A 15,043-nucleotide genomic window follows, 5' to 3' on the forward strand; every position below is an offset into this window, starting at 1 on the left:
TCACAGGTTGAGAACCGCTGCTCTAGCTAGTCTTCAGTTTATTTTTCAGGGTGTTTTTTTCTGTATTTTAGTTGTATTTCCAGTTTGGTTCTGGGAGAGTGTCAGTGTAGCTTCCACTTACTCCACTGCCATTTTTAATCTCCAGCAAACACTTTCAATAGTGCTAGGTACTCTTCCAGGCTTTTCATATATATTAACTAATTTATAATCTATATGACAGATCTACAAGGTAGGTACAATTATTATTCATTTTACAGATGAGAAAATGGAGGCATAGATGATCAAGTAACTTATTCAAAGTTAGTTAGCAAGTGATGGATTCAAACTAGGTCCAGAATTTTTTTTTTTTTTTTTAAATATATTTTATTGATTTTTTACAGAGAGGAAGGGAGAGAGATAGATAGTTAGAAACATCGATGGGAGAGAAACATCGACCAGCTGCCTCCTGCACATCTCCCACGGGGGATGTGCCCGCAACCCAGGTACATGCCCTTGACCGGAATCGAACCCGGGACCTTTCAGTCCGCAGGCCGACGCTCTATCCACTGAGCCAAACCGGTCCTGGCTAGGTCCAGAATTTGAGCTCTTAATCACTATGCTATATACTATCTGTAGACTAAATGTCTCACACATGTGTGCCACTATTTTTCAAATACAAGCATACCTTGAAAATATTGCAGGTTTGTTCCAGACAACTGCAATAAAGCAAATATTGCAATAAAGCAAGTCACATCTTTTTTTTTTTTTTTTGGTTTCCCAATGCATATAAAAGTTATGCTACTACTATACTGTAGTCTAGTAAATGTGCAATAGCATTATCTCCTAACAATGTGTACACTGTAATTCAAAAATATTTTATTGCTAAAAAATTCTAACCATCATCTGAGCTTGTTGGAAAAATGGCACCAACAGGGTTGCTACAAACCTTCAAATTGTAAAAAAAAAAAAAAAAAAAAAAAATGCAATACCTATAAAGCATAATAAAGGAGGTATGCCTGTAAATGTAGATGCTTCTGTGATTAAATAAAATATTGAACGATGCTTTTTATAATTGCTTTTCATCTTATATTTTCTCTTGCCAACTAATCAAATCTAAATTAAACTATCATTCTGCTCTCTTTAAAATTTTTCTTGAAAAGGGCCAACACAAATCAGGATCCAAGATGAGGACCTTCATGAATGAGGACTAAGGGGTCCACCCACCACAGAATAGTGTGAACCCCATAGAATCCCACTCCACCCCTGATGTCATTCCTGGGAGACCCTTTGCAGGGCTGACAGGATAAGTAACTTTCCTCCCTCATTTCCAAATCTGGGAACCTGGAAGTGACTTCCTTAATTAGAGGGAAGCAGAGTCAGATTCGCCAAGGGGGAGGGCTCAGGCAGTTCTGGGAGTCAAAGTGATGATCCAGTGGAAAAGAAGGTAGTTTGGGGCCCAGATTTGAAAGGTATGATGTGTTTTGTAACCAGTTTTACTTTATTCTACAGATGAGGGAGAACCATCTGTAGAAATAGCAGAGTGATTAAAGAGCACTCCTATCTGGTAAATTATTAAAAAAAAATAAAGTTGGACATATGGAGTAAGAAGAAACAAAAACTGAAAAATAATTATATGTTTATTGTATTTATTGCATGTCTTTTTTGAGAGCCAATGCCAGGTGCATATATAAAACAGTATCTCTGTATTTAAGTATGGTTCAGTTAACAGTGTAGGTTAGGTTAAAAATTTAGGCATGACTAGCAGTTTGGCTCAGTGGATAGAGCATCAGCCTGCGGACTGAAGGGTCCTGGGTTCGATTCCTGTTAAGGGCACAGGCTCCAGGGCAAGTGCAGGAGGCAACCAATCAATGTGATAAAATGCCCTTTGTTAGATTAAAATACTTAAATTTCTATTCACGATTTTTATAGTGTGTAGACCAAGACTGATCTGACATTTAAAATTTCCATTATATGGAAATAATCTTTACTGCTTTAGCATGTCACTGTAGCATATACCTTTCTTGTGTTTTTAAGTTTATATATTTGTTTTATACATTATATTATGGGCTATTCTTACTCTTCAGGAAGGCAGAATAACTGCTTCACTTCAACACAGTAGCTTGAGTAATACAACAGTTTGAAAAAGTCTTATAATTAAATTTTTTTTAAATGCCACTCATTGTGAATGCCTTATTGTATTATTATACATATTACAGATATATAGTAAAATATTTAAGTCATATAGTTTGTACATAAAGATATGCTGGCCTAAAAAGCAGTTTTTAAGAATACTGGGAGAAATTTTTTTTCTTTTCCTTTAATTAAAAATGTTCAACCCAGCTGGCATGGCTCAGTGGTTGAATGTTGACCTATGAACTAGGAAGTCACTGGTTCGATTCCTGGTCAGGACACATGCAGGGCTTGTGGGCTCGATCCCCAGTGGGGGGCATGCAGGAGGCAGCTGATCAATGATTCTTTCTCATCACTGATGTTTCTATCTCTCTCTCCCTCTCCCTTCCTCTCTGAAATCAATAAAAATATATTTTAAAAAGTGTTCAAAGGCAGGAATAGGAAAAATATGTTAACTATTTCCATCCTCAAATATTCTAGTCTAATTTCCCATTCTCTCCTAAACTCCAAAGAACAACATTGGACTTCACATATGTGATGATATATCTACACTAATAAAAGACACATATGTTAATTGACCATACCTTCGCTACGCCCAACAGCCAACCAGAAGAGTATGCAAATTAACCCAACAAAGATGGCCGTTAAATTTGCATACTGCAGGCGGGGCAGTATCAGTATCCACAGTGCGATCCGCCTGCCCTGCTGCCAGCTGCTGCCCGCCCCGCCGCCCGCCGGGCCTGCAGTCTGTGTGCGCGGCCTGGCGGCCAGCGGGGCCTGCAGTCCATGTGCACGGCCCAGCGGGCAGCAGGGCAGGGTGCAGCAGATCGTGATCTGCCTGCCCTGCGCCCCGCCCCACTGCCTGCTGGGCCAAACGCGATCTGCCTGCCCCGCCCCACCGCCCGCCGGGCCTGCCGTATGGGGCGGCGCGGCAGAGGGCCTGCCATCTGCGAACCAGCACGGGATCCGGGCCTGCCATCTGCCACCTGGGGAGCCAGCCTAAGCCAGCAGGTGGTTATCTCCCGAGGGGTCCCAGACTGTGAGAGGGCACAGGTCCGGCTGAGGGACACCTCCCCACCCCCTGCCAGTGCACAAATTTTTGTGCACCGGGCCTCTAGTAGTATTTATAATTAGATATAACTTGATCTCTACTTTTACTGTAAATCTAATAAAAATAAAATTTACCTTAACGGGGTCATATAAGAAAATGTCTAGGACATAATGCTAATTCTTAAAAGCTGAACACAAGACTGAATCACAAATAGAAAGCCATTTATGTATATTCATAGAAAATACAGCAAAAATGTTAATGGTTCTCTCTCAAATGTGAAATTGTGTTTTTTTATTTATTTTTCTATATTTTACAAGATTACGATATTTTACAAGATTACTCTGAACACATATTACTTTTTTTTTACATATTACTTTTTTTATAATCCGGAAATGTCAAAAATTACAATTTCCACAGCAATATCAGTATCCAGATATACTTGGCTATTTTATTTTGGTACAGATTTGCTTATCCTGGGCAAATGCTTATCTCCCTCCCCCCATGAGTAGGACAGTGGCAGGTAATCCTAGCAAACAGTATCTTCCACTAAACTAGGATAATTTTCTCTTTCCCTTATGATAGCCGTTTGGGAAAATCCTCTCCTGAATCAGCGCATGATCTCAGCACTATCAAATGTCATCCCATCAAGTGAGTGACAGAAGACATTTGCCGATGCCTTTGTAGTTAGACTCTATTTTATTTCTTCTTTTTTCCCAAAACATTTCTTCATTAATTTTGTTTAGAGTTACTTTCTTATTCATTATTCTCTCTCCAGTGTATCTGAGAGTTGTTTCCATATTGTGCTGTATAGCTACATAAGTTACACATTTTTTACCTTGCATTTTCTTCATGTAACATTTATTTCATTCTTTTGTATAGTTTATATTTTGGTTCCTGTCTTGACTATTAATATCAATGAATTTTCTCTTAAAAGAGACCTTTGTGTTTAAGGTGAACTTAAGACACGGGGGCGTTTAGAATAGGCTGACACTGACAAGCTGATGGGCTTTGAAGATTTATTTTTCAGATGATATTATCACAATTCGTAAACATTAAATAGTGTTTGTAAACTGGGCTTCATTTAAGACTCCTGCCCCTTCTATCTTAACTGTTTTTGCTATTCTGATAATTTAGAAAAGTGAAATGATGTAACTGAACACATTAATGAAATTCATAATGCTTGACTTTCCCCCCCTCCCTACCCTCCTCCTCCTGTTCTAAATGAAATTAAGCTAAATTCATCATCAGTAAAAACTTGCCTCAGAAAAAATAATTTTATAAATTGAATTAAAGGTTCCTACAAATTTTTTTCTATAAGAGAAGAACCCTTTATGATCTAAAATGACCACTCACAGATAATTTTTCTTTTTTTCTATTATACAAATTTTATATAAATATTCTCCTGCTGTACAAAAAATTTTAACAGTACAGTTAATTGCATGTTCCCTTGATCATTCCTCCTATCCTACTCCCTTTCCTAAAAGTAACACTGGTCAGTAGTTATACTCTATTTTCCATGATCATGCTCTACAGCAAAAGGACAATAGCACTTAGAGAATGGCAAGGATGAAGTGAACAGACTACTAAAATACAGTGCCAAGGTTTGTTTTAGAAAACACCAAAGCTAGCCACATCCAAGGTTCCTCATCCAGGAATGAAGGGATCCCTTGAGCTGGGATCTTGGCTTTATTTAAAAAGAAATTTCAAGGAAAATGTCTTGTTTTCTAGAAATTATACAAGTTACTAAACATGATAAACTCATCCCCATACTCCACACCCCATGAAGTACTACAAGGGTACAGAAAATAAAATTAAAAAAAAATACATAAAAACTCGTAGTTATATTAAAGAGTAAAATCATTCGTTTTACAACCTAAGTCAGTTGTAAAACTGAAAAAACCTATGAAATATTATCAACATGAATATTTGCATTTGTTTTATATAAAATACAGAGTAAAAAAATTAACAAAAGGACAGTAATTTATGTATAACACACTTATTTATGTTTAACTGGTTAAAAAACTCTATAGACTAAACCAAAACAAAAAATAATTAGATACATTCATTATGTTGGCCTAATTCTCAAAACAGAAGTTACAGAAGTATTCTTAATATAAAAAAGTACCAACTGTATAGCAAGATGTTTAAGTCAAGGAACAGAAACTAGGGTGGGTGTTAGAAATATCTCACTAACAGCTTGACTTTATTTCCCAATCATATGCTTCCCAGCATGTTCTAAGAGCGTAATCACTAGAAAAAGAATGTTGAGCTCATGTATCTAATTTTATTTCCACCCAAAATAAGTCAATCTCTGAATTAAAGTGAAAAAAAAAATGGACAGTTACTATGAATTACTGAACTTTTACTGATAAAGTACAAATAATTAAGAGCCTCTTTTGCATGAGGGTAGTACGAACACTGTGAAAAAGTCTGACTCTTCATGACGTATGGGCTACTAAACCTATCTGTAGATTCTGAGTGGGTCTTGACCCATTTTTAATTTCATGCACAAAATTGAGGTTTATTGATTTCTGTTGCCAATGGCTTCCTTAAAAGTACATTTAACAATGTCTTTTTTAAAATTAATTTTAGAGAGAGGAAAGGAGAGACAGAGAGATCAATGTGAGAGAGAAACATTGATCGGCTGCCCCTCTGACCAGGTAGCTCAGCTGGTTGGAGCACTGTCCCATTCACCAAATAAGGTTGCAGATTCAATTCCCAGTAAGGGCACATACCTAGGTTGGGATTTCAATCCCTGGTCAGGGCGCATACCAGAGGCAACGGATCAATGTTTCTCTCTCTCCCCCACCCTCCCCTTCCCTCCTTCCCTTCTCTCTAAAATCAATGAACATATCCTCAGGATTAAAAATAATAATATTAAAAATAAAATTAGTTTAGGAAGAAAGGCAAGAGGATGGGTTAAGCGCTTATGCTCTGACTTTAAATTTTTACATGTTAGGTGATAAGAGAGGCAGCAGTGAAAACGAAAAGCACTGGCAGAAATAGGAAAGTTCAAAATTGAAGTATTTTCCCCCCAACAAGATGAAACTCATTTTATATACAGTAACCTTGAAATGATAAACACCAAAATGCCTAAGTGGAGAGATGATTCTGGTACTCAGGAGAATAGAGGGCTGGATAAATACTTGGGAGTCATCAATATATGGATGGCAAGGAGTACAGAAAAAGAAGGACGTGGGGAGGAAAGAGTATGTCAGCTCCTGACAAAGTCAATAGAAGCGAAGGGTCAGAGAGGTAGGAGAATATCTAGGAGAGTGAATCCAAGAAAGCAGTAACCAGTGGATATGACCTTAATATTGTTGTTGGTCCTGAGCAGAAAAATTAAAGCACATCAGACTAAATAGGGTTACTGAAAGGATAGAAAGGGAAAAAATGGCCACACAAAGCAACAAAAATTTTAAAAAAGTAGGTTGGCAGCTAAAGTGACAGCAAAAGCAAAAATAAAGGAATAAATAAAGGTATTTTCAAACTGGTAAGTCCTAAGTGCAGATAATCCGATGTGGAGCTTGACAATGACGGGAAGGTAATAAGGAGACGACAGTACAATATGTAATACTACTACTAATCAAAACATCTACTGAATTCTACCTGGTGCCAATTACTCTGGGAGACACTTATTAAATTAAATTTGAAGTTGACTTGGTTTTCAAGAAAAAAAATCTTGAACTGAAAGTTTTCAGTATGTAGTTCATGGGACAGGAAACAAAAATTTAATTATATAGTAGATTTTCTAATTTTACTGAATTAGGAAGACTGTATAAATCCAAAACAGACAAAAATAGTCTTTTGGCACATTGGTCACACATTAAAGAGGCTTTGAAAGTTTGGTTTCTGGCTTAAGATATGAGTTCATATAATGATTATTTGTGACTCTACATATGGAAAAAGGCAAGAACACTCAGAAAAGTCAAGTTTGGATTTTGGATTAGGCAGACACCCACTGATAGGTAAAAATTCCCTTACTTCTCCCCTGAGGCCTTTATGTTGGCATTTCTCATTAGCATCTTCATTAGAAAAGTTGGGTCAGAAAGAAGCAGAGTTCACATTTTTTTATTCTGCTACTGATTAATAAATAGCTCCAGTAAACTGCCATTTGCCAGAGAAATTAAAAAATAAAAACTAGGAGTTGTAATTACTTACAGATTTTAATTATCCATGTTCTTACTAGTCTGTACCTCATTACCAATGAGTAAATCAGAGTTATTAATTCAATAGGTAATGAACTCTACATATTACCACTTCTGATAAGTTGTCTTGTGCTTCAGAAAATTGAAAACTATCAGTAAAATGAAAAGTTTTAATTATTTCTAGATGTCAATTATCCGTGTCATCTTAGTCTAGTGTCTCATTACCATGGATAATACTTATTCTATTCCAATACCTGTATTGGAATAGAATAAGTAATGTATCTTCTAATGCAAAGTTATTGTGTTTTTAAAAAATATATTGTTATTGATTTCAGAGAGGAAAGGAGAGGGCGAGAAAGATAGAAATATCAATGATGAGAGAGAATCATTGATAGCTGCCTCCTGCACGCCCCCTACTGGGGATGGAGCCTGCAACCTGAGCATGTGTACTGGCCTGGAATCAAACTAGTGACCTCTTGGTTCATGGGTAGACGCTTAACCACTGAGCTACATGGGCTAGGCTACTAATGCAAAGTTTTAATCCACTGTTCTTTTTCAGTGAACTTATGTTTGACCATTACAAACAACTTGGTCTGTACCAACCATGCTCCAAGATGCCTTTTATTTATAGCAAAATTTCAACAATTTAGACTTCCTATGCTAATCAAACATCTGGATTTAACAAAACTTAAGGTTTAACATATACCTTACCGTCACCACTAAGTAATGAAGGATAAGCAAATCAAGAAGAAATTTTGACTGACAACAAAACTACAATTATAAGAAATCAAATATTCAAGGACTAGAGGCCTGGTGCACGCATTCGTGCACCAGTGGGGTCCCTTGGCCTGGCCTGCGGGATCAAGCCAAAACCGGCTCTCTGACATCCCCCAAGGGGTCCCAGATTGCGAGAGAGTGCAGGCCAGGCCGACGGACCCCACCGGTGCACAATCAGGGCTAGGGAGAGATGCAAGAGGTTGGCCAGCCAGGGAGGGACCACAGGAGGGACAGTGTTTGGCCCATCTCACTCAGTCCCAGTAGGCTGGACCCCAGTAGCAAGCTAACCTACCATTCAGAGCGTCTGCCCCCTGGTGGTCAGTGCACATCATAGTGAGTGGTTGAGCGGCCTTAGCATATCATTCTATTACACTTTGATTGATTAAATGGACACAGGACACTTAGCATATTAGACTTTTATTATATAGGATAGCCCATTTAGCCTAAAAGGAACAAAATCTTAGTTCAAACTGGCTGTTTAAATTCACATCCTCAAATGATCCAGTAGGGAAAACCAACATGTACAGATACAAATCACAAAATATTGTCTATCATAAAAAACTTTGTACTTTGAAACAGTATCTGCTTAACTTTAGAAACTGTCCAAGATTATATCAGTAACTATATCTATTTCTTCAGATTGAGAAAACTTTTGTAGATTGTTTTATCTTCTATCCTTCAACTATTTTTAGCAATAACTGTTAAAGTCTATGACTTTTTTGCATTTCCTAATAAGCTCAAAAATAATGTAATTGAAGTAACCCCCATCTCACTACCCCAAAGAGAAAAAACATTAGTGATGATCTCTTGACTTCTGCATCATGTTTGGGGAAATCCCAGTGTATGTAATAAATGTAGTCTTCCAACACGAACATTAATTTCCAAAAAGAAGTCTCTCTGGGCCCTGGCCGGGAAACTCAGTTGGTTAGAGCATCATCTTAATAGACCAAGGTTGCAGGTTCGATCCCCAGTCAGGGCACATACAAGAATCAACCAATGAATGGATAAATAAATAAAACAACAAAAATCAATGTTTTTCCCTCTATCTCTCTCCTTCTCTCCATCCCCCCCGCCGCCCCTGCCGCGCCAAAATAAATACATAAAAAAAAAAAAAGAAGTCTCTCTGGCCTCTTCGTCAATCCCTCAATAAATCATTCTCCCCCATCCTATCACAGTCTACCCGGTAAAAATCTCTGGTGAATGTCCCACATCAGAACAAATCAATGAATCTAACCATTTATAGCTTTTACCTATTTAAAACTGAGATAAGCAGGGAAATCCAACATACAAGTAACATGTTAAGAAATCCCATCCATGAGCTGTTACTGGCAACTGCTACCAGTGTTTTTACACCCAACCTCCTGTATGTACTGGTGCAGCATTCAGGAAATGATGCCCCAGTAACATGGTCACATGCAATGCGTACTGTTCTCACTGCAACACTGATCAATTTTCTGTATTTTTAATGTTTGGAAATACCTCTTTTTGTGTCATTTCCCAATCAGAAACTGAGGTTTGTCTTTTCTATTTTATTTGTAAAATGAAGTTACTTAACATAGCATTTACTGAAAATAAATTAAATCTCTATATGACAAAGTTTAAGATATCCTGGCTACTAAGCAACTTATAAAATACTATTTTAAATTATTCCATGTAATTTCCCACCCTACCAGTATTATACAAAACAGTCCTTTAAAATACCAGGTCTCCTAGCTAACAAAATCTCACATCTTTGAAAAAGCAATTTGCGTTTTCAAGATGATGACGATGTTGATGACAATTTCACTCATTTAATTTTACTGGTGTAATAATATTTATATCGTAAGTCATTCAAACTTACCTTTAATAGTATAATATGCAGTTAAATATTATCTTTAAAATACTTTCAAAACTAGAAATTTGTGCTGAAAAAATACTGCTTTCTCATTGCAGTGTGATCTCTGCAGGCCATAAAACCATCGTTTTATAAAAGACAACTATTTATATCACATATAGAATAGACATTTCTTGATCTGTTCACCAATATCACAGCCATCACATAGTAAAATATATTCATTTTTTACATTTAAAATATATTCTCCTAAAACAGAAATGGAATACTGAATTTCATAGCTCACATACCTGAACCTCGCTTGTCCTCTGTTTAAGAGTATCTTCTTTCTCCTTAAGGTCCTGTTCCACATTATTCTTTTCCCTAGAAGACCAGCAAACAATGCAAGAATATTTGAGAACATCAGCTACAGCCGGTATGGTTATCCAGCCTCCTAATCCTGAATCGCTTTTTAAATACATAGTGAAACATTCAATTTTTAAATGACGGGCAGATTTTTCTACCCTCTTTTAATTATTTATGGAACAGAAATAAATATAAGCTCTGTTAAAAAAAATCGCTTTCTCACTAAAATGTGGTGAAAAGAGAATAGATTTAAAAAGGAACAGAAAAATAATCAATGAAACACTCAGGTTTCACTGATCTCACTGTTGCTATGGAAATGCTATCCAATGAAAATTGCTGTAAAGAAAAGGAGGAGTTGCATCAGCTCTGTAAGCTTAACCCTTGAGTACCACTGTTAAATCAAATGAAAATGGCTAATAGAAACAGCCAACAATATTAAGGAAAAGGACATTTACTTTAGTGTTAATGTCCCCTTAAATCACTAGTGTGTAACAATTTTAGAATGAAATATAGAGAAAATGGAAAGAATCGCCAATATATGGGCCATTTGCTCTATAAAATATACATCTGCTAAAAAAAGCTATTTTAGACTGATCAAATTGCCGCTGATCAAATTTTTAAAACAATGTATACTAAGTGAAAAATGAATCACAGTAGCATTTATCTTTCTACTCTTCAGATCGAAAAAGGTAGGATCCCCTTTTACTTTGAAACATCATTATCTAAATTTGTACATGATAGAAAAAGAAGAAAAAAATTAAAAAATAAATTCGTACATGATTCATCAGAGCTGGATTCTTAATGAATGAATCCTAAGCAATCTTAGATTCAGAATTACAAAATAAAGCTATTTCTTTTGATGTTATAAATTTAACTGCTGTTTGTACTGAAATCTCACACACACACACACACACACACACATACACACATGGCTCCCTTCACCTTCTTTTCTACAAAATAAGAGAAAAAGCAATAGGATTCTACAGTAATACAATTCTGGAGTGGGTTGGGGGGAAGGTAAAAGAAGGCAACATGAAGAAGGGAGGATGGCATTCAGGAAATCCTCCAGACTAGTACTGGCAAGTTTCCCCTTAGAGTTTCATGATGGTATTTCAGTTTCATCCCAGACATAACCCAAACATAAGTGCAGGCTCCATTAAACTGTAGTATAAAGGAAAAATGAGACAATTACACCAAAGAAGATGAAGATACTTAAGGGACAACTGCATGCTACATTTATATTTCTCACCTTCTTGAGGTGAGATTTTAAATGAAGACAAAACTCAACTGTTCTGGATATGTAGGTACAATGTTCTTAAGATTTGTATGGCAGAAAAAAGGCATAAGAATAAAGCTATTTGTATACTGTTACTTTTAAACACTTGAGATGGGCAAGGAGTTCACTAACCGTTTCTCAGGTGGGTCGCAATGTGGGTCAGGATGTCTCGGAGATTTTAAATAGTCCCTTATCATACGAATCATTGTGGCAGTCCGTTTCTCCCTTACCTCAATCTACTTGTTAATGTAAAGGTCATACCCCACTACCAAACCTTACAAAATTAGGTAAAGTTGAAAAATAGAAAAACACAGGAAGAAAAATCTAAATATACCCCACAAATTCTGCAAGCTCAATCTTGGAATTTTTTTCTCTCCTCTGTATATGATGAGCAGAAGAGTGTTTTCAGTCCCGCTGTAGCATGTCAGAGATAAGTCACATGAAAAACTACCCCCCCTCTCCCATATCCTCAGAGGCATTCTACACAAGCACAATATTAATTCAGCTCCTGCTTTCACATAGTAGATAATAAAAATAGAAAACATGACACGGTATCATAGATCAGCATTACACACACAGTTTGGAGGGGAGTGCTCTATCCAGGGAAGATGGCACCTGTGTGTGTTTGTACTCAATTCTTTCTGCTCCGCTGTTAACTGCTTTACTGGCTGTGTCTGCTCAAGTGTATGTGCATGAAATAGGGCTGCAAGAAGGCAGTAAGTCAACTTAAAGCAGCCATGACACATGAATGGGAGAGCGAAGCAAAGAAGCTTACTTGGTGAAAAAGGAAAACAGAGTACAAAAGACTCTCAGCTCTAACAAGCAAACACAGTCTATGTTTGGGTAAACTGAAGGAAGCTTAGAAAGCACAAATTTCTCTTCATAATTCTGGGTGTGGGAAGGGTGGGGAACAAGGCAATATCTACAAACATATTTTGAAAACCATTCCCAAATAAATAAGATATGGGAATCTTTAGGCATTAATTTCTCTTAGTACTGAAATCAAATTTAACTTTTGATCCACTTTTATCTAGTAAAATCCTGGTCTCATAATTCCTTTTTACCATAAAAACCAAGTAGTATAACATTTAAACAAAAAAAAACTTTAAAGATGATGGATACATAACCAATGCAAAGCATTCTGTTTAATATTAGTAATTTAAAATTTTAATTATTTTCAAGATTATGCACAAAAAATGTTTACATGCAGTTTCCTAAGAAGCTCAACATACGTGGATAAGACAGACGTACGATATATTCCAAATAAAGGTATGTGAGCATCTTGCTTAGAGCAGCGGTTGCCAACCTTTCGGACCTCACAGACCACCAGTGGTCTGTGGACCACCGGTTGGCGACCACTGACTTAGAGCATTACTCATCTTGGGTGTCATGACAGGAAAGCTATTACCTTCACCTTAGTAAATTCCAGAAAAGGGAAATGGAATGATCCTACACACCCTCTATCTTTGACTCTCTGGCCCTATTCACTCCAAGATGCTGGTACAACCCGAGGAATCCAAGAACACCAAAGCCATAAAGAAAGGCCAAGGATAGAGCTCCCTGGTGTTCCAAAGGTTGCCTATTCTGATTCTGTAGAAACTAGTATCTGAACCAGCAAGGAAAGCAAAGCCCAAGTTAGGCTTTCAAAAGTATAAACTTGATAACCACATAATCCTACTATGAAGTAGTCAAAAGCCATTCACAGAGACAGTCGGGCTCAGGACCTTGACTTCATGCAACTCACTTCCATTCACCCAGTCTCTGTTTATGGGGAGAAGGGAGTGAGCCATCTGCCCTAATTTTTATGTAATACCAATATTTTAAGAGAAACAGTATTAAATCACCTTCAAAGTTCTTTCCAGATACAGTTTTACGTCTTTTTTCCTAAACATAAGCATCTATTATTTTCCAACTGGAAAACAATAAAAACTAGAAACCAGTTAAAAACTAGAAAGTTGTGAAACACTGAAGGTATATTTTTCAATCTTAAGACTCATTTATAAAAATCCTTTAGTGCACATTTAACCTAAAATAGCTCAATTATCAATAAATCTCTCTAGCAACCAAACATAGAAAAGCACACTACTCTCATTATGTAGTTTTCAGTGATGCATGAGGGTCTATGGAATCAAGTAAAATGGGCTGAAACTGAGAGTTGGATTCTAATCTGATTCTGTTGTGAAATAGGTTTACTGACTCAATTCAGGTCACATAAACTTTCATTTTTTTATTTTTCATTATGCAGACGCTAATATCTCTACCATCTTAAGATATGCAAGGCAAAATGTACAAGATGACATGTAATTAGGAAAAAAGTAGGCTTTGAGCCTATGCTTTGGCTGTTTTTTACTTTATACTAAAATTATTTCTAGTTTTAAATAACATCAGTGGAGTAATTTTTAAATTTGTTAAAAGGAATTATGAGTTACAAAAAAGTTTAGAAAATGATCTGCGACACAATTGTAGAATATGTAATCACTGAAATCTCTACCCCGTAATCTTGTCTAAATATTCAAAATAATCCAAGGACTCTCTACTGTGAGCAACTCATTATATGGTTTCAAAGCATAACATCTGGCTGTGAAAACCAGTGGGGATTCTGTCCACCAGGGAGAATCCTGAGTCACTGGAAACCCAGGTGCCCTCTTAAAGGGCCAGCACACTCACCCTGGGCTCTGGTGGTGGCGGTGGTGGGGGGGAGGGGGACGCAGATCAGAGAGGAACGAAGTTAAGTAAGGACTGGATTGTGCAACTCCAAGGAAAGATCTGAAGGGACAGCCACCAGGTACCTGTGCTAAGTCCCTCTCCCACTCTGTCAACAGATGCCATCTTTCCTGGATAGAGCACTCCCCTCCAAACTGAATCAGCCTGGAGAAATGCAATAGCCTCACCCTCCCACCCAGCCCTTTATGTGAAACTGAATTAAATTGCCTCCTTATTACCAAATGTACACTACAACCTCGTGCTTCTATTACTCAATCAGTAACACCATTCTTGAGGTAGTCATGATTAAGACCTTCTAGTATCAGTACCACAGATCTTTACAGGGCCAGAAACAGACTAGGTTGGATTATACAAACAAAAGAGCTCCGGATTCAATATTATAAGCAATGTTTTCTCCAGAGATAATAGTTTCTAAAGGTACTTGAACTGAACTAAACAAAAAACATTTTCAAACTATATTCCTTAAATATATATTTTTTAGATCAGCTCTCAAACATAATTGAGGTAGAGATCTATACATAATATTTAGGAATATAGATCTTGGATATATAGTTCCTGTCTTTCTCCAACTATTCAGCTACTTCAACTAATGTTTGCTGAGCACCTATTCAGTAAATACTGTGTCTAAGTGCTGAGCTGGGTGTTAGGGATGATGATGATTACTAACATGTATTGAGAATTTACCATGTTCCAAGAACTGTACTAGGCATTTTACATGGTATTATTTGTATTTCCATTTTACTTTATACAACTGAAGAACAAATAATTAACTAAGAAACTTG

At 36.8% G+C, this 15,043-nt stretch overlaps 1 protein-coding gene across 3 annotated transcripts in view; it reads right to left on the minus strand.

Annotated features, from left to right (window-relative positions):
- EPS15 (epidermal growth factor receptor pathway substrate 15) overlaps positions 1-15,043 on the minus strand; it is a 110,716-nt gene that overhangs the window by 38,927 nt on the left and 56,746 nt on the right. For all 3 annotated transcript variants that reach the window (XM_070405099.1, XM_070405100.1, XM_070405101.1), the window contains exon 13: positions 10,207-10,279. In XM_070405099.1, coding sequence (XP_070261200.1) covers positions 10,207-10,279 — 73 coding nt within the window. The remainder of the gene's footprint in view (positions 1-10,206; positions 10,280-15,043) is intronic.

The sequence above is a fragment of the Myotis yumanensis genome, unplaced genomic scaffold (genome assembly GCF_028538775.1).
Source record: "Myotis yumanensis isolate MYYU_CA2020_CCGP unplaced genomic scaffold, mMyoYum1.0.hap1 SCAF_2, whole genome shotgun sequence".
In the NCBI taxonomy this organism is placed as follows: Eukaryota; Metazoa; Chordata; class Mammalia; order Chiroptera; family Vespertilionidae; genus Myotis; species Myotis yumanensis.